At 46.4% G+C, this 26191-nt stretch overlaps 1 protein-coding gene across 2 annotated transcripts in view; it reads right to left on the bottom strand.

Annotated features, from left to right (window-relative positions):
* The window catches only part of GARRE1 (granule associated Rac and RHOG effector 1), a 61802-nt gene that overhangs the window by 28186 nt on the left and 7425 nt on the right, over positions 1-26191 (bottom strand). For both annotated transcript variants that reach the window (XM_071567204.1, XM_071567205.1), the window contains one exon: positions 1303-2583. In XM_071567204.1, the coding sequence (XP_071423305.1) occupies positions 1303-1755 (453 nt within the window). In that variant the 5' untranslated portion in view covers positions 1756-2583. The remainder of the gene's footprint in view (positions 1-1302; positions 2584-26191) is intronic.

Here is a 26191-nt window from a genome sequence, read left to right as displayed (position 1 = left end):
GGTCTCCTGGGCACAACCACCACCCTCTGTCTCTGCACAGTACTCAGGTAAGGGCCAACACTTGGAAAGGCAGTTTCAAAGTCCACAACTCCCTGCAGAAGACAGGCAGTGCTTCAGCTGCTTTTGCCTTAATTCAAAAGGTCTTTCAGCACAAGTACTACAAAGATTAATTAATTTCATGAATCACATATTTATATATATATATTGCTATAGCTTTAGCTGAACAGGGATGTTACTGGATTGTTTTTAAAAATACCAGTCCACAGAAGAGATTTAGAACAAATATACAGTCCACCTTACTTCACTCCAGACTAAGTATACAACACTGAAAACTGTAATATGTAATTGCAGGGAGAAATAAGACTGACAAAGAGCATTCTGCTTAACTCCTCCACCTGTAAGTGCTGCAGTGAGGGAAAGCAGGTAATGCCTGACAGACACATCACATTTGTTCCTACAAAGGCACCTGAAAGCTAAAGCAAAAGCAAGAGAACCCAAAAGTTCAAAAGTTTTACACTCAGGATGTAGTTCTGAAGGAGTAACTTTGCAAAGACTGCTGCAAAATAAAGAAATATGCCAAAACATGAGGAACTACTTAAAACTGCAGGGATTTATACATGCCTCTCACTTAGCACTGCCTGTTCCATAACACAGACATTTACTAGAGCAATAGCCAGACCTGCCCAGCCAGGCCTGAGGGGAGCTGGGGATCCTCTCCATCCCCAAATCCCTGAGCCCTCACTGCGGGGCACTCGCTGCCAGTGTGGGAGAACCACAGCAAAGTCAGGGCAAATTCACACAGCACAAATCTCTCACACCAGTGTGGTGTTCTCCTCTTGCACTCAACAGCTCAAAACCACAAAAATGTTTTAGGGTCTGATAAAATATTATTAGACAACTAATAGGCAGTTTTACCCCAACACTGATGACAATATGCTACTCCCATGTGTTCAGGTTTCCCTCAGAATGGAAAATACCACAGAAAGTGTAGGTTAATTTAGAGTTTGATGGTTAAACATCAGCTAATACAAACCAGAAAATTGTTTAAAACTTTTGTCTTGTTGATTCTTCTATAGAAATACCTACTGCATACCCAACTCAACACAGCTGGAGCTCAGGCACAGCAAATGACTTAGTGTGTTCCTTTTATGTAAGATATGAAGAGTTTCTTTTTTTCACCAGCATTGCCCACAAATCCGTGGCAAGGCAGAGAGAACTTTTGCTGTGGAAGGGATTCTGAACACGAGTCCAATTACAAAGCAATGAAACTCCACATGAACACAGTGCCCCAAGGTAACTCACCTCGATGTCCTGCAGGCTGAACTCCTTCTGATCCTTGAAGTTGGCGGCCCCCGCGCTGAGCTCCATGAGCATTTTTGCAATCTCTGGCTTTATTGCTGCGGTGAGGCGGCTGGCGGCCTCCATGACGTGTTCCTGCACGTCCTTCAGCTGCAGGGCCGCCTTGGAGTAGTGCGAGTTCCTGAACACGCCGCTGAACAGGTCGGTGAGGAAGGTGCTGGTCCGGCAGAAGACGTTGAGCGCGTCCAGGTACTTGGAGATGCCCTGCTGGATGTCGGCGATGGGGGTGGCGGCGGGCACGGCGGGCAGCAGCGCGGGCGCGGACAGCGGCGCGCCCAGCCGGCCCAGCTCGGGCAGCTGGTACTGCTGGTGCTGCTGCACCTTCTGCTTGGACCCGCCAAGCAGAAAGCGCCGCTTGTAGTCCATTTTGCTCTCCTGGGCGCTGCAGCAATACATAGGGGAGCAGTGGTGCGGGGGCCGGGGCAGCGCCGCTCGGGCTCCTTGCCGCGGCTCTATGTGCGGGAGCGGCGCGGGGCTGGGCACACGGGGCTCACAAAAGGCATCGCAGAAAGGCAGGCTCTGTGTAAGCTGTATCAGCGGTGGGAAAGGCAGCGATGTGCTGACGCCGTGGTTTCAGTGCTCAGTGCAGCCCCGCTGCAGCGATAGCTGTGCTCCAGCAGCCAGCCCAGCGTCCGGCACCGCTCCGGCTCCTGCTCGGGATCTGCTCCGCTCGCAGAACAGCCAGCCGGGGCACAGACGCCGTCACCTACGAGCTCTTCATGAGCAGGAGATTGTAACTTGCTGTGGAGACCACAAAAGTTATTCTTGTCAATGCAAACAAGAGTCTTAGAAGCAATACCTTAGCACGATTTTCCCATTAGTAGTATGAGGAAAAGTGGAGCAAACCACCGATCAACAGCGATTGTAAAGCAGTGCAGGGGCTCCCTCTTTGAAAAAGCAAATCCTTATGGCAGCAGATCAAATTTCTTCAAATGTCTTGACAGATCCAGTCTGCCAAATTAGTTTACTTGTAGTGTCTCTTCTTAATACTGGAGAGGGAAAAACCCCAAAAATCTGGACTCTGTTTAGAGAAGACTTTGCAAGTATAAGCTATTAAAAATCAGAGTGTTTATTATTGCAAGCCTTCCTCCCCTTCCCCTGGTTGTTGAGGTAGTTGTTTCCGTTGTAACATTAAGAAGTGGTGCTTCCAGGCTGCATTTGCCCTCAGTTGTAGACTCAGAACAAAAATGCACAAATGTATTTGTAAGGCCTCTAGGTCATTTCCTGTGAAGGGAAAAAAAAAGTTTAAAATGTAATGGAACAATGAGAAGGTTTAAGAATTTAACTCCTGCAGTGTCCTGTGCATACACTGCCAACAGCACACAAGACCCAGAGGGAGGGAGAGCTGCACAGGGACAAGTTGGTGTCATCCTGTGCCCAACCTCAACACTGTGGAATAACTCCTTGTTAATTCTTCCATTCTAGACTGTCAAACTTAAGACTAGTTAATCCCCAGTGCAAGTCTTGCACAGCTAAGAACAGTGAGACTATTACTGCAGAGCTCAAGGGGAGTTTAATCACATTTTATAATTTCATCCTTTTACAATAATTAAAGAATGAAGTCAATTAAACCTTTTTTCACGCACCATCATTTATCTCAGAACTCTCCCCTTCATTTTAATAATTTACTAAGTAAATTAGTTTACTAATTTACCTGTAATAGATACAGGTCCTTCATTTCTTTTTAGTACAATGACAGACAAATCTGCCTATTTCCTACCTGAGATGAGCTGAGAAATACAACACACACATCCCATCTCAGAGGATGGACAGCATCTGTCACACACAAGGTATTGTATGAGGCAGAACTGCCCAAGAGATGCTCCAGTTCCACTTCAGGCCACTCTCTCCCTCTTCTACTCACACCCCCCACTTGGTTCTATCAAATAAGGACCTTCTTTTCCTCACTGCAGCAACTGCAACATACAAGGATAATATCAAACAGTAACCAGGTCTTTTCTCTGAGCACTTAAAAGAATAATCCAGAGTAACATGAGGGAGCCCTTACTTTCAACAGCAAAATGTTCTTTTGCTATTATATTTGAGAAATGAAACTTGTATTAATATTGTCAAAATGGTTGGGAAATACAGTCAAAATTTCTTACTCCCACCTGTCTGAACACGCACAACATCACTTCATTCCCACAATATGTTTTGATACACGTGTAGGATGCAAGAACAAGGCAAGACACAGCAGGACAAACATCCAGAGCTGCACAGTCTCACTCCCACTAAAACAACAGGGCACAAGGTCTTCAGGAAGTCATTGCTGCAGATGGTTCTGCTTCCAAGATAGAGAGCAAACATTCTTTTGCATCCCCACTTTTAAACCCCTGATAAACAGATGAAACACAGCAGAAAATCCCATATGCATTTCAGCATCCCTTGAAGTACCCTAAGCTGATTACTTACCTCCCTAACTACTTTATACCTCTCTCAGTATTCACACTGAATGTGTCACAATGCAATAAACATTAAATTCAGAGTTTTCTAGGAAGTCTTGATATCAGATGCATAACTGAAAATATTTTTCTCCTTGCCTTACAAGCCATGGTGCCTGACAGTGGGAAGCATTTTCAGTTGGTTTCCTTGACTGCATGTAAAGAGAGATGGAACAAGAGAGATGGTCAATTTAAAAGCAATATATAAGGAAATTAGTGATTGCTTTCCCTAAGCAGACATGGATTTCACATTGCAGAGGAACTTAAGAAATGATAATGAAATATCTGATGCTAACCAGGGCCAGAAGGGGGAAAAGCTGAGAAGGGCTTTTCAAGCTCTAGGGCCCTGACTTGGAGGAGCATCTCCCAGCGTGGTGGTTGTCATTGCACAGGGAGCCCTTCAGGACCAAATACACTGCACTCATCACCTGGAACAGTCACACATCCAGCCAACACATAAACCTGCTGCACCCCAGAAAGCACATAAATGCAATAAATAGGAAAAAATGGTGGTTTCATGTTTTCTGCAGCTATAAACAAACACAACAAATCATTGTGTTTTACTGCTAGACAATTTCACAGTCAAACCTGCAGGTACCTACTCAATTCTTCAGAATTCCCTTGCAATAAAATCAGCACAGACATGTAAAGAGGCCGGTTTGTATCTCCAGCAGATCCTTATTTACAGAGGAAAGCCACAGGTCTCAGCACCAGGCAGTGTGTGAACACTGTGGCTGAGGCTCTCTGTAATGAGCTCTCTGACAAGCTCCACACAGAATAAACATTCTTCCTTTTGCATCTTTGCCTGAAAAAGTGCAGTGGAGAACATTCCCACGCTCTCCCTTCCCTTCCCCAGCTGCAGCTCCCCCAGTGCCCGTGGGGCAGGGACTCAAAGTGAGGGCTCCACACTGTAACCCCATGAACTTTGGGCCAAGCTCACCCTTGCCATAATAGGGGGAAAAAATAATCACAGTGTTTCATTCTAATGATACAAGAACAGCGTGTTATCAGTTCAAAATATAAAACTTATACTTCATTTTACAGAAAACAGAAATACAGAGATCAAATAAAGAAAGCACCAGAAGAGTTACCACACCACAAGCAAAGGTATTTTAGTCCTTGCTTTATGTAACAAACACCAAACCAGTGCAGTTCAGGTACTACTGAACACTGTAACAGAACTGGTTGATAGTATCAAATGCAGCTCCACACTAAACATTCAAAGCTGCAAAACGCTACTGGAAAAGCTCATCACGTTGTTTGTGTTCTCACTTGGAGCAGTTAATGCTGAAGTTGAGGAACTGCTACTGGTTTGGACTCTTGGAACTCCCACAGAGAATCAGACATCTGCAGGAGCTGCCCTAAAAACAGCCACATTTGCACTGGGGAAACAGGAATGGCAGGAAAACCAGTGAACGTGCAAATTGAGTTCACTACTGGTTTTAAATGCAGCATCCAAAACTTTCTGCTAAAGATGCTGCCCAGAAAAACACTTTCTTCCAATGCACCAGTTGTAAGAGGTACAAATTAACAGGAAAAACTTTCAGACAAATGGCATTTAGCACCTCCCAGTTTCTGTTTTGGACCAGCATGAGGGGTCTAATCCCCCTTCATCCTGTTTGGGATTACCCTGCTAGAAAATAAGGCAACGTTTCCCCTGAATCACCCCAGGAAACTGAGCAGAGGAAGCAGTGCTTTAAAAGGGATTCTGACCTCAGTTCAAAAACTGCTTGTTCTTTCTGGATTCTGTTGTCATTCCAGTGAACATGACACAGAACACATAAGGGTAAGATGATCCACAACACCTGAGCTCATTTTTCTGAATGTAACACTTCCAGCTATTGTGTGGTGGGTTTAATTTTATGAGATACAGATTCCACAGCTCAGGATGAACTCAACATGGGAACACCATTCATGGGAAACAATCAAACACGAAAGCAACTAAGCTCAACTGACATTCAAAAAAAAAAAAAAGGACCTCCAAAAGACACAACCCAGAAGAGCCAGATTGCTTAGCAGGGAAAAGCCTGAACAAACAAACCTCCTGCAAGGCCAAAAGGCCAGGAAGCTGCCAGAGCCAAGGGCCTCCTGTCCAAAACACACCGACTCCCTCTCGCATTTAGGGACACAAATCCTCTGCAAATCCCAAAGTTACTGCACTAGGAAAGGTGTCATTCCACCTTCACAGTCTGCTGTCACTGGTGTGTACATCACACCCATCACCTGGCCAGGCCACCCAGAGTCCAATGGGGAATACCTTAAACACAGATAATCATAGAATCAATTGGGTTGGAAAAGACCTCCGAGATCATCAAGTCCAACCCTTGGTCCAACTCCAGTCCCTTTACCAGATCATGGCACTCAGTGCCACAGCCAAGCTCAGCTGAAAAACCTCCAGGGATGGGGAATCCACCCCCTCTCTGGGCAGCCCATTCCAATCCCTGAGCACTCTCTCTGCAAAGAATTTCTTTCTGCTCTCCAACTTCAATTTCCCCTGGCAGAGCTTGAGCCCATCGTGCCCCCTTGTCCTATTGCTGAGTGCCTGGGAGAAGAGACCAGCCCCCACCTGGCCAGAACTTCCCTTCAGGGAGTTCCAGACAGTGCTGAGGTCACCTCTGAGCCTCCTCTGAGATCCCAAATGGTCTCCAGCACCCGACAGCAAACTGGGAGCACAATGGGCAGGGAAGCCCAGGCTGGCTCCTGGAGACCAGTCACTCTTCTACTGCCCCCACCACCAGCTGTCTCTGAGCTAAAAAAGGACCAGGCAGCAACAACTTGTGTATTGGCCTCCAGCACAGACATCCTGGCCAAGGAAGGCCCAGCACAGGGACCCTGGCTGGGAAGGATGTGTAGCACAGCCCCGGAGCTGGGGGGGTGTCCCAGCATGGACAACAGCAGGAACTGGGAGGAGGCAGCACAGACAGCCCTGGACCTGGGGGGTGTCCCATTCCAGCATGGACAACAGCAGGGATTGGGAGCAGACAGCACAGACAGCCCCGGAGCTGTGGGGTGTCCCAGCATGGACAACAGCAGGGATTGGGAGCAGACAGCACAGACAGCCCCGGAGCTGTGGGGTGTCCCAGTATGGACAACAGCAGGGATTGGGAGCAGACAGCACAGACAGTCCCGGAGCTGTGGGGTGTCCCAGCATGGACAACAGCAGGGATTGGGAAGAGGCAGCACAGACAGCCCCGGAGCTGTGGGGTGTCCCAGCATGGACAACAGCAGGGATTGGGAAGAGGCAGCACAGACAGCCCCAGAGCTGTGGGGTGTCCCAGCATGGACAACACCAGGGATTGGGAGCAGACAGCACAGACAGCCCCGGAGCTGTGGGGTGTCCCAGCATGGACAACAGCAGGGATTGGGAGCAGACAGCACCGACAGCCCCCACCAGGGAGGCTCCAGACCACAGACCTGACCAGCAGAAATGGAAGGCAGTGCCACACAGGGGCCGTGGGAAGGGCTGTCCCTGCTCAGGGCACAGCTGAGCCACTGCAGATCCCCATCCACAGGGAAGAGCCACGGGCTCCATGGGCTCCAACAGGCCAATTCCTGCTTCCCCTTCACACAGGTTAAATTGCAGATAAGAACATAAGTGGAATAAGACAGTGGAAACTCTTCCAAATAAACTCTGCCTGACCCTCATAAATAATTAAGGAAAACAGTCAGGTACAGCCTCAACTGCTTCTGGGGAGGGATTTGAAGACAGACATCAATATAATATTGCAGAGATTTTTACTGGGAGTTGACTCATTTTACACTATCCCAAACTAAAGATGGATTACATCTAGAGATATACAGTGTGCTTAGCATTGACAAAACATATCCATTAAAAAATCCTAGAAATTGGAATCCACAGACCAGGGATTCAATATAAATAATATTTAGAATTTCAGCAACAAATCTCAACCTGAGAAATCAAATTCTGACTTCGACTACAGCATCTCCACTACTCTCAATCAATACACCAAATCTATTAACATTAAAATTGCCATCAGAATGGCACCTGTATAATATATTCAATCTATCCATAAAGAGAAATGAGGTGGCACAGAATCACAGAATATTCTGAGTTGGAAGGGACCCACAAGGACCACCGAGTCCAGCTGTTAAGTGAATGGCCCATACAGGAATCAAACCCAAGTCTTGGTGTTATTAGCACCATCCTCTCACCAACTGAGCTCATCTCAGTGTGGGAGCTTTTAAAATTTGTTTTCATTTTTAAATACTGTTTTGGACAGGAAACTTTTCAGAACAATACAAGAAAATTAAACTCTTTAGTTGACAAGAAGAGCCACCTTCAAGTAATGCTGACTGGCAGAAAAACTGCATTCACCTCTGACACCAACCAAGTTGCTTTGCACCTGGAATTTCTTACCAACACATCATAAATAGTTAAAGCATGCAAGTGCTTTTATAGGGGTTAACCAGTATTGGTTACCTTCACCACCAGGGCACACGAGGCTTGGGTTTTCCCAGGCTCGCTCCCACTGCTGTCAGGACACAGGACAACAGCCTGGGAATGCCAGCAGGGACAGCAGCTGGAAGGGACACGCTGGTATCACCACACCCCTACTGCCTCTGGTGCCCATCCCTGGGCTACAAATCCAGCCAGGAAAACCAGCGCTGCTTCCCAGGGCTGACAGTCCTGCTAACGGGGAGGGGCTGCAGCCACCAGGACATTCAGGCACCTCCTGGAGAGATTTGTTGGTTTGACTCTTTTTGTGTCATCCAAGTTGTAAAAACCTCCTCTTAGAGGAAGAGAGGGGGAGAGACAAAAATAGACCATTATCCCAAAATCATTTTAGTTCTTGTTAGCTCATGAATTGCTCATTGGGATTCCTTTTTGGCTGCTTGCCCAGAACAGTTGGAGGAAAAACCAAAACAACAAAGTAGTCAAGCGCATCCTTAGTGAATCCACGAAGCTCCTGCTGGGTACATGCTCCTTCCAGGGTCTGCCCTTCCCAGCACCAGCTCCCAGGTGCCCTGGCCCACCCTGGCTGCCCTGGGGTCGGGTGGGGGGCAACAGCCACAGTCAGACCAACTCAGTGACTTCCCTCCCCAGCTGGGGACCAAAGCTCACAGGACATGCCCTTCAGGACTAGTACTTAGCGCAGTTTAACTACAGGTGTCAAATTGAGCACCTCAACCTTCAGCAGAGCAACTTACTAATTCAGACACTGACCTCATTTCCCCACGAAGCAATCACAAAACAAAGCATGGACGCCTGTTAAACCAGCAGCTGGGTTTCATGGACCCAAAGAACAAAATTTCACTGATATCCCCATGCCCTGCCCAAAACCGAACCAAATCACCAAATGCTCTGTTGTGAAAACCATTGAGAAACAGAGAGAACTGGAAAAGGCTGAAGAATACCAAATTTTGGGAGCTGGGTAGGTACTGAGGGCCTTGGCTGCTCAGCATTACAACACTTCCAACTCCTGAGCCCTCAGAGCCCTGGCCTGTGTCACTACACCCCCAAACACATGTGTGGAAGGCAGGTGTCCCTCTGCAGGATTCACACTTGGCAGCACAGGGAGCTGGATTTTTCCAAGGCAGGGCCCACAGTCCATCAGAAGATTCCTCACACTTTGAAGTAAAACATGCAACACACCAAACAGCACTAACTCCAGTCTCATCAATTGGATATGACAGCAAAAGGAAAAGCTGGTGAAAGGAACGTATTAAACCAGAGCTTCCTTCAGACGTGGCTGCCTCCCCCAACATCAAAAATAGACACCAGTGTCAGATCAGGGTCTGTTCCAGTTCACCCTTGGCAATGGGTGCTTATGTTATCTGCACTGGAAGCAGGACCAGTTCCCCACTGGAAAGAGAACGGAAGTAACGTCCATTCTTCTGACAGAGCAGCCTGACAAAGGGCAGCACACAGCGTGACAAATTCCCAGCAAATGTGACTGGCAGCCAGAGGAGACTCAAGGCTCCATCTCTCATCTCCCAGAAGGATGCACTGCCATGGGCACACTCTGATCAGAGCTGGAAAACACGCCAGGATGAAGAGATGGCTCGTGGGACCAGAGTGAGAGCGAGCATGAGCAGCACAAACGTTGTGTGGAAAAGGCCCAGCTCTGCCTCCCACAACAGTTCACCTCCAGAGATCCCTGATCCTTCAGGTCTGCTGGGGAACAGACACCTGTGCACACCAAGAGCATCCCTCAGTAAAGACACACCTCTCTCCCAATCAGAGGGACCGACTGCAGGCCATGGCCTCAACCACGGGACGGGGAACTTCTAGAAGATCTTGAGAATAAGTTAACATGTCTTCCTATAAACTATCTTTGTCAGCCACAGATTTCACTTCTTGCTGAAGGGAAGTCGAGTGACCTACAGAAATATTCAATTAAGCATATATGGAATGGGAATACTGCTTGGTCAGGCTTGTGCATCATGGCCAAGTTATGGTCATTTCAGGTGAGTCCCAAGCCTGTCCTTGCACACCCAGCCAGCACATCACACACACACACAGACACACACACACAGACACACTTGAAGTCTTTCTAGGACACAGAGAAGCCACCAATGTCAGACTATTCTTCACCCTGTTGCTCCTGATAACTGTATTTAGGAGTACAACTGTGAGCACAGAGAGTCTAGGATGGTGTTTCCTTGTTAAATTCTAACAGAAAAAACAAACATGAAGAACAAACATTCATTGTTTCTCTGTTGTGTAATGATTACTACAAAAATCATCATTTCCCAAGTTTGTGCAGAAGACCAGCTTTCATGATACAATAAAGAACAATAACAACAACCACCCCCCAAAACCCCAACAATCCCAGGAGATTATGGCAGACACCTTAAACTTCAGCAATGGACTCAGGTACGTGATCAGGGCCAGTAGTTAGTGGTGTTTCCCACACAGTCAGCTAAGAGTCCAACCTCCTTGATAAATCAGGAATTGCAGCTTTCCAGCTAAGCAAATGTCATACCTGTTTTTCAGTATCATTCACTGGAGAGAGAAGTTTTCAATACACATTTTAAGATCCACGCAAAAAATGTCTATGAAAATTCATTGAAGAGGTTTAGGAAATCACTTGGAAGAGCTCAGTTACTGCTGAGTCAGTGCAGAACAAGAAACCAGGCAGAGGGCTCCATGAGCAGCTCTGTTCCCACTGGTTTAAAATGAGTTATCCATGGACCCAAGCACTGCAGGAAAAGCTTCTGCACCCAGAAAAGTGGGAGTAATTCCCACCCTTGGACAAAGAATGTAGAGAAATAAACTAAAGACATTTTTAAATGCTACCTTCAACAGACCTTTCATAAGTTTGCTTCTCCTGAGGGAGCTTTCATTGCTCTAAATAAATCATACCTTAAACAAGACTTGGAAAGACAAGTGGGAATAAGAGCCCAGGTCAATACTACAGCATCCAGGCATGACACTTACATATCTGTCTCCAGATATATATACACACACAGGGAAGGGCACAACTTTACAGGGCTGAGGGACTAAAATAAGACACTAGATTAATTATGGAAAAATTTATCAACTCATACATGGAAAAACAATCCTAGCCTCACATACAAAGTGATGGGCTCTGGCCTGGTCATTACCACTGAGGAAGATGATCTGGTGTTGTTACCGACTGGTTTTGCTAAACATTGTCCTGATACTGAACAGCAGAGTCAGAAGAATAACCCTGGAAGGGACCAGCAGTGTTGGCAAAGCCAGAGACACACTTAAGTCACTGCATAAATCCATGGTTTACCCACAGTTCAAATTTAGTCTCCAGTTCTGGTCTCTCACCACCCTTCCTTGCAGAGAGGCTCATCTGGGTCACTAAAGGCTCACCGCAGGCTCAGGAAATCCAAATGCAGCAAACCATGGAGGACAGTTCCAAATCAGTGCTGCCACAAATTCACCCTGCATTTACAGCCTCCATGGGACAGGGAAGGGTGGGCTGGGTCAGTGCTGAAGTCACCTTCTCCTTCCCTGCCCCTCAGTGGTCCCTGAGGGCTGTGTATCACAGCCCAGTGTTCACAACTGCTCTGCCAACAGGGACATTCCCCCCTAACCCAGCTGTCCCTCTCCCACCAGGCTGCCCCCACAAACACCCCCCACACCGGCTCCAGGGCTCCCTCTGCCCAGCACACACACAGCTGAATTCTCCCACTGAGATAAACACCCCTAAAGCAAACTGTCCTAACAGAGTGTGTGACACTGTGCACCTCTAGAAAACCCAAACTCAGAGTAACTGCAGCAGACATTTTAATCAGTTTAGCGTGTCAGGCAAAGGCAGCATTTCAAGGCAGAGAAAATTACAGATCACCTACACATTTAAAGCTCTTCTATGAAGAAGGAAGTTTTGAGTACTTGAAACATGAGACAGATTACATACAGCAAAGCCTGTAAAGCCTGTATGTGATTTTTCATCTTTTTTTTTGCCTGTTTGCACCAAAGATGATGAAAGCTTTCAAAACATTTGGAGGAACTGAACAGCAACAATCTTTCCTTTCCCAAATTACTGTGCTGCTTCTGAGTTCTCAACACTTGCCACAGAATACGTCTACAACATTCTCATGGTACCAGACTACATGAAAACAGAGGAAGAAAAAACTCTGCAAATGCTTTTCCTTAGCTGCATTAAATCCACTAATCCTAACCCATCTGTGCAGATGAAGTGGCTACTATTAGCCTGTATTTCCACATGTAAACTATTCTCTTTTTCCTATGTAACAAGTATCACCATAATACTTCTTTCTGACTGAAACTAAACCCAGTATTTACTAATATTTGTTCCCTTCAGTACACAGTAGGAGCTTTATCTTCCTGTCTGCCTTCTCCCCCAACTCGCTGACAGTCTGCTGCTTGCAAAGCATTAAGGATTCTGAAATGACACGAATTTCCTTTCCAAAAATAGGAAACAGGAGCACCCATCAGAAAGCCTGACATCAGCACACACATTAGTGCCACATGACGGTGCAGCCACGAGGGTTTTGTGCCTCCCTGACACAGGGATTGGTGTCTGCACAGCACAGCCCTGTGCTGAGAGCAGCTCCCAAACGGCTCAGGGCTCTGTGCTGGAGCTGCAGCAAATTCAGCACTCAACAGCTGGAGTTCTGCCCAGCAAAACAAACTATCTTCTGTGCTGGAGAGAGGGACACGATGATTACGCCTTTCATATCCCTCTCATGCTGAAAATTATGGAATTATCAGAAAACTGTAATCATGAAAATGTTCAACTAAGGAGAATGTATTTTTACAGCAAATGAAGATAATTATGTTTACCATATTTGGGCCCAAAGCTGGCTGCCAATTCAGGCTGTATATAGACAGCAGTATCTGATTCACTGTCACAGGATATGAATAAACCAGAGCAACCCAGTGTGAATAACAGCCTCCTTCCCACAACAAACCCAAACATTAGTGTGTACACAATACTACAAAAGCATAACACTACTGTAAATAGCAATTTCATAAACAGTAGTAGTTGAGTAGCTTTCACTTTAAATCTAAAAATCATTCTTGTACTAGACCTTTGTAACAGGAGGCTTCTGGAACTGCCAAAATGCTTTATTTCTAACAAATCTATGGTTTGTAATAGATTAGATTATGCAGAACTAATTTCTGTAGCTGATGAAGGAACAGTGGTGACAAGTAGTTGGAGATCATAAGGATTAGCAAAGTAGAAGCAGTAGCATGCATACTTCATAACCTTTCCTCATTTTTCCTGATCAAAAAAGCTGCTTGTGTGTCCTGGGCACAGCATGAAGCTCCTCATCAAGACCAGAATTTATAAGGCTTAATAAAATATAGATGAGATTTTTAAAATAGCACTTACTCATCCTGCATAGCTCGGGTCAAAACAGGATTAGTTATAAGATCAAATATAGCACCCTTCCAGTTTATAAATGTCTAATACAAATCAAAAGGAGAAGATTCAGCCTGAACTGGCCACCTGTAACACCTCCCCCTCCAAGACCACCCAGAGGTTGGTGCTTCTCTGGTTCTCTGCCTGCTTTGCACAGCTGACAACTGGACCAATCCTCCCTGGCTCACTCCATCTCCTGCAAAGCCTGTGGGGACCACAGGGTTCCCCTTCAGCAGCCCCAGTCCCAGCCAGTGTCCGCAGAACCCCCCACCATGGCAGCTCAGGGACTGCAGATTCCAGCACCTTCCATGGGCTGCTCCAGTAATCCCACCTGCTATTTCAGGCCACACAATTATTCCTTGCCTTTCAGCCACACAACGTAAACGCCAAAATAAGGCCCAGGGCAACTTAACATGGAAAAGCTGCAGTTTGAGGAACACCAGGGCAGCCTCGGTCCTCTCCATCCACTCCTCACACCTCAGAGCTGCAGGACATTTCTGGGTTTAAGAGCAATTAGTTACTTGGGGTTTGCATTTTACATGCTCTTCCTAGGAAGACCAGCTTGATTAAAGTTATTTACCTTTTATTAAGAAAAGCAAGTGCTTTAATATTTTAACAGGCTATTGCTTTCCTGCTTCTTAAAGGCACAGTTAACACTCTCAATAATGAAGTTCAATTTCTTTCAATGCAAGTAAATTTACACATTTGGAGATTAAATCTGGGCTTTTTATATCTGGTGTAGATGCTCCCAAGGCATATAAATAACCCCACAAGAGAGGTCCTTGCTAACAAATGCACACATGGCATTCTGTCTCAGCAGCACACACAGCCTCTCTCCCTTCGGGCTCGGAGCTGCTGCATTCAGAGCATGGCATGGAAAGGCACACAGCAGTCAGGCTGATGTGCACACAAATACTGATGCCAGCTGGCTGATGGAATGCAAGTTTGGGCCTTTAAAAGATTGCATCGTTCTTAGGTTAAAATGGAGTCACCAGAAAGCTCCTAAATACTTCCCACTAAAATTATCAATTGTTAAATAACTATCAACCCTAATTTACAACATATAAAACACAGTCACACCACCTTACCATGTCCCAAAATTAAAAGTACTGATAGTTTTATGGACAACTAAGCCCTCAGTCATGGGCATGATTTGTCACCACGTTATGTGCCAAATACTTCTACACTGAGCTGTGCAAGAAATCTTTTGCACGACAGAGGATACAATGGAATATTTATGCTGCTATAACACATTTTAAAAGAGAAACAGATGTAATGTTTTAATCCACAAAACAAATTAACACAATGGGATTGATCCATTCAGTAGAAATCAACCATCCAGAGGCAAACCTGAAGAGTTAGTGTTCCATTGGTTTGTTGGATCTTCCTGAAACCTCCCGTGTGTTCCCCCTGAAGCACCAAGTGGCACCCACAGAGCAGGGGAAGGCCCTGGCTCTGCACCTCACCCAGCACATGCTGTGGCATCTCTCCATGCTCCTTAACAGAGCTGCATCTGGGTCACAATTTAAGACTAGAAAAAATTATTTTAAATTGTAGGTGTCATCTTCTAATGTGTCAATTACACTGAAAATTTATTAGCAACATGAGAGACCAGGGTTACATTAATGTTGAGGTGACTTGAGCCATGGTGACACTCCCTGCCAGCCCCGTGTGTGACCCAGGGCCTTTCTGCGGTACCAACTGCGCCACAGGGCGGCTCTGCCAGCCGTGAGACACGGCAGAGGTGCCAGAGGCACTTGGGCAATGCCCCCAGCCCAGCTGATGCATCGCCCATGGGCTGGGACAGAGCCCTTTCAAACACATTTCCCAAGCATCAGACGAGAGCAGGACCTTTGCCCAGCAGGACTGTCTGCTGGAGTCAGGCCCCCAGGGGCACAGGCACTGCCCAGGCCCAGCCCAGCACCAGCACGTGTTGGGAGGAGGAGGTTCCAGTGCTCAGCATCGGGGCAGTGCCTGGCAACTCCTGCTGGATGTTTGCTACAAACTCCCCCAGGCATCCCGCTTGGCCACTGCTGCATTCCCTCCCTTCTCCCCATCCCCCAGCCAGGCTCCAAACCTTGGAGTAACCTTGTTCTGTCCCCCCCCCGAGACAGCTCCATGCCTGAAACATAACCTCTAATCTGATTTGCTATTTCTAGCCTACAATTCACGACCCTTATCCCAATTTTTTTAATTAAATATCCTCCGTGCTGCACACTCTGCTTCCGACAGTTGGGATGGTGCACGCCAGATATTTATAGAGTATGTCAGAATTTATAGCCACATGTTTCTTGTTGAGCACAATTTAACATTACTTTTAAGAGCATTAGAAACATGGTGTATTTACACAGTATAGGTTTAAAGCTTTCTCTAAAAAAGAGATTGTCAATACTACTGTCAGCACTCCACTGCAATGAAACAGCTTTATTTGTTGGAAGGTTGATCTGAAGACCTTAAAATACAATAGAACTGCACTTCAGGGCACTTTGTGAAGCAGGACATTAACTTCCAGCAATTATTCACACCATCTGTGGACATTAAGTTAAAGCCTTGCAATCTACAGGGGTTTATTACAAAGGAAATCTTCTCATCTGACACCATCTCTTCAGGAGAACTTCACTTAAAACTTTTTGTGGTTTCTGCAACAACAAAGTATGTAGTTTGTTTGCCACTGATTCTGTACCATTTGTTAGACAAAGCCAATTAAAGTGACCGGCTGGATCAGATACCCATCTAGGCCACAATGGCAGTGGTCAAGACGGAGGCTTTTAATTAATGAGCACTATCCATAACCCTCTCCCATATTTTTACCAATTACACCCAATTTGTACAGCTGCTAGAGCAAAATGTTTCTCCATGAACAAACTGCCACACAAAAGCACTCTGACACGAACAGCTCCCTGAGGAACAAAGAAAGGTTCTCCCAGGTGCTGCCAAACAAGCAGTTTCCAGCAGGCAGCCCCAGCCTGGGGCAGCAGTGTGACATGGGCAGGGCCTCGGGGCTGCCAGGAGGGGCCGGGGCTGCCTTTGCACAGCCACACGCTGGCACTGCTCTGCCAGACCAGGAGGAGCTCCTTCAGTCCCAGAGATCATCCCCAGGGAGCTGCAGTGTGCCCACCCTGCAGAGAGGGACCCACTGGGCACGGGGCACTGGCAGAGTGAACAAAGGAACCCCAATGGCACACCAACTACTTGTGATGCTTACACCAAGCCTTGCAAAACAAGGCTTTCTGTGGGTTAATCAGAAAGCCAGTCAGCCTAGAAATTGCCCCCAGTCCTTCACAAAGACATAACCAGTTACAGGCCAACCTGACCACATAAACAAAATTAGGGCAAGAATAATGCCCGAACCAAGACATTCTGTGTTATGACACCATTTGCTAAATTATTTTGGATACACATCTTATCAGTGTGCCTCACAATAAACATGGCTTGTCCCACACTGGGTTGCACAGACAGGTGTGGTAAATGCCCCAGGTGTGTCCTCCCACAGATCCCAGCCCGTTCCCAGCAGGGCACCGTTTGGATCTGTGAGCAGTCCCACACGGACTGAGCAGTGCCCGTGGGAGGGAGGACAGCTCTGGCAAACAGGGAGAAAAGCAGGCAAGGAACACAAACCAGGCTACAGAAAAGCAAGTGTAAGGACTTTTTAAGGTAGCAGAGCTGGATTTTGAAATGGACTGAAAACCAACAGGGAAATTGTGGAGCCAAGAGTCACCCCATTAATGTGCAGGGCACCCCATGAAGCCCAGGCCAGCAGGATGGCAGCAGCACCGCACCCAGGATGGCCCAGGAGATGCATTCCTGGTGACTACTGGGGGAGAACAATTCTTTTCTTATTTAAAAAATAGACAGAATTACCTTGGCAACATAAATGATAAATGCAGCACAGGACTGTCTCATCCCTCAGTAAAAAAAAAGTTACAAAGCTGTATTTTGAATGGTAATTTGAGTCTCAAGGGTCAACATTTGAAAACTTCTCTGCCCCACCTCAAAACGAGGACTAGAAACATCTGAAAAAAACCACACTGAGATTCTCAGGTCAATGAATGACAACCACAAGAATTTATCATGCCACTAGGAAAATATTTGAAAGTATGTTTTCAAAAGGATACTGTTATTCAAATGGAAAAAGAGTATCACAACAGCACTGTCCAACAACCTGGCTACATCAAAATACTAAATTAATCAGGTATTTTACAGACACCAGAGTAATAAAATGCATAATTAAAGAACTAATATAATACTGCTTGTCAATGTAAATATAACTTAAAAATATTTCCCCCAGTCTGGCTTTAGAATGAGAGGTACAGAAGTGAGTCTAAAATCCTCCCCAAGGGCAGCATCAGAGTCTCTAATTTTTGAGGAGTTTCCACTCCCATCTTTCATAAACTTGTGGGGATGCAGCTTAAGGGGGTTTAGTTGCATTAAGAATATTCTTCATCAGCCATAAAGACAGAAACCCAATTTGTACCAGTCATACAGGACACCACTTTAAAGCCCTTCCTTCCCAGGGCAGGGGCTCCCGGAGCCCAGTCACTGCTCCATAGGCAACACACACCCCACCAGCTCACAACAACCCTCTTAACATACAACAGTCCATATGAACATTCAAAATAATGAGCATATGAAAAAACTTGTAAGCTCACTGAAAATTTTGTGGTGTTTATTTTTTTTAATTTCTGAAAGGAAACCTGAGAACAATTTTTGAAAAACAATGTGTCTTTCACCAAGAGCAGGTACCAGGCAAGGCAGGACTGTGCCAGCAGGAGTTCTGGTACTGCTGCTGAAGTGGGCACTGCCCATCATAAGGGCTGATTGTTTGCTTTAACAACATAGCCATTGAATCAATGTTTAAAAAATAATTTAACAATTCAATTTAAAATACTAAGTATATTAACACGATCTACAAGGATAACATGATCCAGTAAACACTGTATTTAAGATAGAATTAATGGCCAGGTTAGACAACATGTGCCTTCTGCCTCTGTCCTTCTGGCCACACCTGATCCAGCCCAGTGGAGCCTGCCAGGGAACCTCTTTCCACAAGAACCCCACACTGCAAACCCTCCCCTCTCAGGAGACCCAGCCAGGATCCTCTGTCTGAACACAGAGCTCACCTAACGCATTCCCACTCAGCCACTGTTCCCAATCCCCTCCAATCCCAGGGCAGCTGTTGCACAGGGGCCACAGCTCAGCCAGACCAATGTTGGACAGAACTCAACCCCCACTGCTGCTCCATAAGCAGTATTATGGAAACAACAACGTCCACAGTGGCTCTGGAGAAGGAAGGGAAATTATTACTTAGGCAAAAACTTCCCCTTCCATCTGCTTTGAGACAAAGAGCTCAGTACCAGCGCGCAGGGAACCATGACCCATTTGGGCAGAACCTGCTGCTGGACTTGAGGTGTAAACCCCAACTTCCACTGCAGGTCTTTATCATGTTCTCCACTTAGATAATCACAGAATCATAGAATCAATTAGGTTGGAAAAGACCTCTGAGATCATCAAGTCCAACCCTTGGTCCAACTCCAGTCCCTTTACCAGATCATGGCACTCAGTGCCACGGCCAAGCTCAGCTGAAAAACCTCCAGGGATGGGGAATCCACCCCCTCTCTGGGCAGCCCATTCCAATGCCTGAGCACTCTCTCTGCAAAGAAATTTTTCCTGCTCTCCAACTTCAATTTCCCCTGGCAGAGCTTGAGCCCATTGTGCCCCCTGGTCCTATTGCTGAGTGCCTGGGAGAAGAGACCAACCCCCACCTGGCCAGAACTTCCCTTCAGGGAGTTCCAGACAGTGCTGAGGTCACCTCTGAGCCTCCTCTTCTCCAGGCTGAACACCCCCAGCTCCCTCAGCCTCTCCCCACAGCACTTGTGCTCCAGTCCCTTCTCCAGCCTCGTTGCTCTTCTCTTCTCAGTTGGGTTGGAAGAGACCTCTGAGATTAACAAGTCCAACCCTTGATCCAACCCCACAGTGATCACTCTGGCACTCCGTGCCCTGGGCTGGTGATCACAGTGGGGTTGGATCAAGACATGGTGGATTCTCTGTCCCTGAAGGTGTTTAAGAGGACACTCAGTGCCACATCCAGTCCCTTCTCCAGCCTTGTTGCTCTTCTCTGGACCTGCTCCAGCCCCTCAGTGTCTTTCCTGAACTGAGGGGCCCTTCTTTCATGATTTTCCCCCTTAGGCAGGCTCTGACAAACCCTGGGCCTGTGTGTGCTCTGCTCCTGCATTTCTGACGGCAGCAGATGCACAACCAACCACTCAGCAAACACACTCCTGGCAGGGGCACTGACATCCCTTCCTGTTCTCCAAAGTGTTCCATGGAAAAAACCCAGGACACTGTTCCTACTCTACCAACACTCCCTCCTTCTACAGCTCTGTAAGGATTCTGCTCTACTCTTACAATTATCCCACAGGGCAATGACAATTTCTATATTCTGCATTAGCCCACAATATATATCTGCAGAAATCTCTCAGGAACACTACAAGGCATAAACACAGGCATGCTACACTTATTTCCTGCATCTTCTTTCCAAAAAAAAAACATTATAATACAAAGTTTCCAGTTTCCTGCAAATTTTCAAATAAGAATATATCCTGCTTTCTTCCTTTCAATTTGATAACACTGGTCTATTTTCAATCATCCTTTTTTTTACTTTTAGATTAACTCCAGCCAGATTTAACCCCCAGTATCAGACAGGCATCCTTACTGCACACTCAGGCATGGATAGGTTTGGCTTGATCCACAAGTAATACAAATATGTATTTCCTGCATATACCTGTTATGTGCACGCCACACGAGGCGTGTTCTCCTTACTGAGGGAGCTGAATTTCAGTGAGTCATTTTCCCAAAATTTCCATTCCAGAAATAAATAAAATAATTCCCTTCTTTCCAAGCACCCATCTCTGCAGCTGGTGCAGGCCATTCCACTTGGTGCAATTATTATTTTATGAGGAACGATGTGTTCTAAGGACAGGACTGGGACTAACCACAGCCAGGGTATTATTAGACACATCAAGGGGTTTTATCCTCTGCTACCACCCATGTATTTCTGTGAAACAAGGAGAGTTTAAGCTGCAGGGACTCCAACTCCAAACTGAGTTACAACAACAGGAAATCTCTGGCATTTCCAGCACAGCAGATTCCTCTCCCCATCCTTCAGCTAACATTCCAATCCTCACTGTGTAACACACACAAACAGGAGAGCTTTAAATGGGAATTAAAGTGCAAAGCAGGAAAAAGCCAGCAAAACAGAGTGGGAACAGAAATAATCACAGAGGGAAAGGAGAGTGACTGGACTCAGCAGCATAAAAAATGAGATGATTGTGTGCTTGGCAATGAAACTGATGGGGTTTTGTACAGAATATCAATAGGATGATATTCAAAACTGAGATTAAACTATATTTTAGGTCTCTCAAATGCCATTAGTAAGACATCCTGCTGCTTCCTGAGTTGCTGCATGCCTATCAGCAAACCATTTTAAACAGAGTAGCCACTTGTAACACAGAATCTCAGCTCCTCCCATGGCTAATGTATTATTCTCTGGAACAGCAAATTATTCCATGGACTGCTTTTCACATTTTTCAGGTGATTATGCTGGCATTTCTTTGCCTCTGAAGCTGAAATATGCACTCCATTTAGTAGCCATTTCTTTGTCCATATTTTGGACAAGCCAATGGATTTTTATTAGTCAGAACCAATACTTATTTACTACTAATAAAAACAATTTCAAGGTTGTATTAAGCAATCCATACTAGCAAGCACCTAAAAGATAACTACTCAGGAATAAACATCAGTGAAAACATCTTGTGGCCTTGAGGTTTTTACCACATACCCATGTAAAAACCTGACTAAATTAACCTGAATTCATAGAACAGTTTGGGTTGGAAGGACCTTGAAGCCCATCCAGTCCTGGGCAGGGACACCTCCCACCAGCCCAGGGTGCTCCCAGCCCTGTCCAGCCTGGCCTGGGACACTCCCAGGGCTGGGGCAGCCACAGCTTCTCTGGGCACCTGTGCCAGGGCCTGCCCACCCTCACAGGGAAGGATTCCTTCCTAAACTCTAATCCAGATCTACCCTCCTTCAGTTTAAGGCCATTCCCCCTTGAGCTATCACTGCACACCCTTGTGAATAGTCCCACATTCATAAAGGAAAAGCTTTTTTACCCAGTAGTTGTTAATTCTAAAAGATTACACTGAGTAGTCTCACTGATTATTTATTGAGTTCATGTCTATGAGCAGCTGCTTTGCTGAGTTTCTTACTACACACTTCAATATGGATGTGGTTAACAAAACCTGGTATTTCTGAACAGAGAAAAGAAACAAGAAAAGAAGGAGAGGCACTCCAGAGTAACTGAGAAACCCACAAGTACCTGCCCCACAACCCTCAGTCCAAGCTGAGGCAGTATCTTCCATATGGGGGAACATAAGTAGCAGTTTTAGAAAAAAAAAAACAATTTCACCAATGAAAACAAAATTCAATTCTTCCCCTCGTATCAACTACAAAGCATCACTTTTGAAGTATTGCTTTTTAAAATGGTGGTTCCTAAATGTTGTGAGATTGCTTGCAAAAAGTGAATTTCTGAGCAATCCAAACTGCTTCAGCTCCGTGAGAATCACGCTGATACTTCAGCCTGCAAGGACACACACCTGCTGTTTGTCCGGCAGGCGACGGGTCACTCCTTGCAAGTGTTGCCATGAGAACGTCTCAACTGCCTCCCTGATCTGCGGACATGGACCTCAAAACATCGGGATGAGATAATACAAACACTGGGCTTGGGAGAGATGGGCTTTGAACCAGTTAGAAGTTCTAGGGTGTTGGGGTGAGACCTTTTTAGCCAACAAGATGTACCTCTAACCCTGTATAAACCCTGTGCTGTGTGAAATAAAAGGTCTCCACTATAAACTTCATAAGCTTGTTGGTGAAGTCCTTTCTCTCTGCAAAAGTTTGTTTACTTTACCTAAAAGAGACCAAACACCTCCCCTGTTGTGCTGAACACACAGCAGGTGAGACAAGGGGACCTCACACCTGAGGACACAGTGGTACATGCCAGGCAACTTCAATGCTTCCCCTCTCAGGGATATTCCCCAGCTGCAATTACCATTCCCTACTGTTTGCAGAATATGTTAGGTGAGTCCTCTGAGAGCACCAGGTTTGGACTGTTCCAGATGGAGCACTGTCCCTCACAACAGCATCTTTTGGCCAAAACAGCCTCTGCCTGTGACAGTGACAGCCAGAGAACTACATGTATCAAACCAATGGTGAGGTGTAAAAGGAGGAAAAAAACCCTCCACACTAATCTTGAGCGACAGCTAAATATGGGATTTTAAATCCACTAAGGCAACAGTGCTTTGAGGCACCATGAGGTTTTCCACATGCTACCAAGCACAGTAATCAATATTCACACACAGCTACTTGCATATTTGCCCCAAGTCTACTGTTCCAAATTATACCAGTTTAACTTTGCCCACATTAGAATTCATTTCAGAGAAAAACATTCGGCACAGACACAGCATGCAAGATGTCCTGCATTCATATTATAATTTATTCTTCAACACATGGAACATCTGAATCAAAATACAGCACACCTTCCCATGAACGCCCGTAATTACAAGGACTGTATCACTTACAAAACCTTAAGTTAAAAGGGAAAGGAGTGTAATTATGTAGTGTAGAAAATCTCAAACTACACTTACCCTTGTTTCTCCTGATCCGTGATTTCATGTGCAAAGTGAAAAACAACCAGCACAGCAGAGAGGAGAAGCCATGCTCCAGAACAGAATATATCAAATACCATATGCAAGGAAGACACAATGTATTGTTTCCCTGAAATCACATGAATTTTTGAAAAGAATCTGCCTCATCTGTCCTAAAACAATTTCAGAACAAAATACAGACGCGACTTTTTAAAGGAAAGCCACGGACTGAAATACATCATTTTCTCCCATTTCAGAATGTGACAAAATACCACCAACAACGTGTTATCTCAGCCAGAGCAAAGCCCCCACTGGCTGCAGGGGAGGCTGAACAGAACCCGCAAAAATGGGAATGTCTCAGGAAAAAGAACAAACACATGACAACAACGTCAAGCCAAATTCTGTCAGTCATATCAGATGAGCAGTGGTTGTGTTCCTCTCTCCCAGCACACGCAGTCGAGGCCATGAGAGACACACGCACGGCCGAGGGGGGGGACACGCGCACGGCCGAGGGGGGACACCCACGCGCACGGCCCAGGGGGGACACCCACGCGCACGGCCCAGGGGGGACACCCGCGCGCACGGCCCAGGGGGGACACCCGCGCGCACGGCCCAGGGGGGACACCCGCGCGCACGGCCCAGGGGGGACACCCGCGCGCACGGCCCAGGGGGGACACCCGCGCGCACGGCCCAGGGGGGGGACACCCACGCGCACGGCCCAGGGGGGGGACACCCACGCGCACGGCCCAGGGGGGGGACACCCACGCGCACGGCCCAGGGGGGGGACACCCACGCGCACGGCCCAGGGGGGGGACACCCACGCGCACGGCCCAGGGGGGACACCTGCGCGCACGGCCCAGGGACCCGCGCGCACGGCAAAAAGGGACCCACGCGCACGGCACAGGGTGCAGGAGCACAGAGAGGCAGGGATGGACAGACACTGCCCATCAACAACCCTCCTCAGTGCAAGGGAATAATGAACAAGAGGGTAAGGACAGACGATTCTGAAGAGACCAACACGGTGACCATGGAGTGAGAAGTTTAGTTTAAAAACACTAAAACCCCACATCAATGCAGTGTATGTCTGTATGGCCAGACTTCACCAACACAGATTTGGGCAGGGCTCTCCCCACGTGGGTGCCCTTCCAGCCTGCACAGGGGATTGTTCAGATGAGGCTCAGCATGCACAGAACTGGCCCCACCATTTCAGTCCTGAGGCCCATTTGTCACGGCTGAGAGAGCTGGGACAGTGACAGGGAAGTCCTCGGGACTGTCACAGCCCCTGGCACTGACCGGGGCTGACCCTGCTGAGCATCCGAGATCTGACGGGATGGGATGGCAGGGAGGGATTGAACTGCCAGGGGACGGTCCCACTGAGACTCGAACTCAGGACCTTGGGATTCAGAATCCACAGTGCTCTCCTTTACACCACGGGACTGCCACATGAATGCACTGCACAAGCAACAAACCCTGTGCAGCTGCTTAAGAACAAATGAAGCTCAACATACTGCACCTTTAAAGCCAGAGGAGCCCTTCAGCCATGCCCTGTGCCACCTGTAAGCCACAGCAATCCCTACACCTGCTGTTCAGCCCAAGGAGTCTGGGTAAAGGACACCCTTCAGAGACGTCCAGAATCAAACATACCACGGAAGGTTTGTGGGCAGTGACTCCCTGACACCTGGCCAGCCCCAACCCAACACCTCCTGAGGTGTGAAGGACAGAATCCACGATCTGAAAGGGACCTCATGATCACCGTGACATGGGAAGTGAAGAGCTTTAATCTTCTAACCTGTGTTCAAGGGAAGCTCAATCACATAGCAAGTCTGTTTTTCACTGGTCTGACTGTCTCAGACAATCCTAATCAAATCTCCAAAAACCCAACCATTCCAGAAACTAAGATGGAAAAAAAACAACCAAAACCAAACCACAAACAAAAACTCTTTTCCTGCTCTATCTTCAAAGGAAGAAAATGCACTTTACCCAAAAGACATTTCCCTAAATCTTGTGTGTCAACTACAGATTTAATCTATCATACCAATCCATCACCACAAAAATGCAACATTCCTACACAAAAACAAAAAATGTATCATTAGTGGTTTTCAACAGATTTCACGTCCAGCAACATCTGCAGAGCAGTGGAGTCTCTGAACCAGAGCAGGATCTTGTCTAACCACAAAACCAAGCAACAGATTCACTTCAGAACAGCCCAGGTCGGGTGTACCACTTTGCCACACGGATAAAGCTGCACATGCTCTGGACCAAAGGCTCCAAACCAGACCATACTCTGTGCCATCACCCAGCACTTGCTCTCCAAACTGAAACAGTGGCTTATGTGAAAGATGATGTTTAAATTAGGGTTGATAACCCGGATCTGTAGAATACCTTTGCTAAGATGGACCTGTGAATAAACCTGTTTTAAATTCATGGTTAAATTTTACATAAAATCTGTTAATTACCAAAGCTATTTTGTAGTAATTTGCCTAAAACTTTTCAATGCTTCTGAAATGAGGTCAAAGTGCTGAATTCAACATCACGATCTGTTGCCCTGGAAATTATTGCAATGTTTAGACAAAGAAGTTTATTATGAGATCTAATAGGATTGCTTGAGAGAAAATGTTTTCATTCTCTTTCTGAAAGCAACACAAGACAGACAGAGAGACTGGAAATTCTTTGAGTAAGGACTTTTCCAACAATTTAATACACAACCCCAGTAACAGTATGTACAACGTGATCTTTTTCTCAGTGTTTTGTTCTAAGAACTGGCATTTCCTTCCAGGATTCCACAGAGTTTTCATCAGCATGGAAGTCTCTTAAGAAAAATAAGCCAAGCAATTAGAAGTCCACTGTGGTAGTTTTAGCTAAGCCT

The sequence above is a fragment of the Pithys albifrons genome, chromosome 12 (genome assembly GCF_047495875.1).
Source record: "Pithys albifrons albifrons isolate INPA30051 chromosome 12, PitAlb_v1, whole genome shotgun sequence".
NCBI classification, from domain to species: domain Eukaryota; kingdom Metazoa; phylum Chordata; class Aves; order Passeriformes; family Thamnophilidae; genus Pithys; species Pithys albifrons.
The sequence above is the reverse complement of the archived record's forward strand: the minus strand, read 5'-3'. Positions and strand labels throughout refer to the sequence as shown.